Genomic DNA, 813 nt, shown 5'->3' with positions numbered 1-813 from the left:
TTAGGGCATGTGGATAACTTTTTTAGCGTTATTGGGGAGGGAGTTTACACTTGAACGACAAATTATGGAGACGGTGTTCAAAGCTTTCGCATTGTCCATAATAAATCTTGCAACTCGATACTGGGTTTCCGATGCTTTGAATTGATCAAAACAGAATCTCTTTAACCTAACCAGAAACGATGGCTTTGATGAGACAAGATGTTGAAGACTCTCAATTTTGGTGGCCTTCGTGATGGCAAATATAACAAATAAATTTAGTTTCAATTCTTCAAGACGTGGGCAGCCAGTAAGAAGCATAACCAAACATCGAAATTCTGGGAATATAACCCTTTCCAAATGCAAGACTTCAAGGGAAGGCAAATTCACAGAATAATCAGTACTTACTGTTACACCATTCAACTTTAAAACCCTCATCGCACTGCTATTCAAAATCTCAGAGCTCAGATCAACACTAAACCAATAAGAAGTAAAACAAAGATCCAATTCCTCAACTTTGAGCTTATTAATCACTGTTGTAACCCAATTTACAATGTTGTCATCGGGCTGTATTCCAGAACTTCCAAATCTGAGACGAAAGATCTGGACGTGGTTGGAATTTCTGAAGAATATTAGTGCATGTTCCACAAACTCGACGAAGAATATAGAAGAACGGAAATTTAAAGCATCGAAGTGAAGAGTGGGCGATCCAGTCCACAGTGAGGTCCATCTCTTGGACAAGAGGCTTGTGGCAATGGCTTCTTGGGTTGGAAGAAAAGAGAGAATTTGTTGAAGCAAATGATCTGGTAAGTCACTAAGTCTATCACTTCGTATCAT

At 39.0% G+C, this 813-nt stretch overlaps 1 protein-coding gene across 1 annotated transcript; it reads right to left on the bottom strand.

Moving 5' to 3' along the window:
* On the bottom strand, window positions 1-813 carry LOC114761163 (F-box/FBD/LRR-repeat protein At5g22700-like). The gene has a single exon (XM_028950489.1). It carries the CDS (start codon window positions 811-813, stop codon window positions 1-3), a length of 813 nt encoding a protein of 270 aa, XP_028806322.1.

Source organism: Neltuma alba, unplaced genomic scaffold (genome assembly GCF_004799145.2).
Source record: "Neltuma alba isolate B1F8T4 unplaced genomic scaffold, ASM479914v2 tig00011086_pilon, whole genome shotgun sequence".
Taxonomy (NCBI): Eukaryota; Viridiplantae; Streptophyta; class Magnoliopsida; order Fabales; family Fabaceae; genus Neltuma; species Neltuma alba.
Note: the sequence above shows the minus strand (reverse complement) of the source record. Positions and strands in the feature narration are given on the sequence as shown.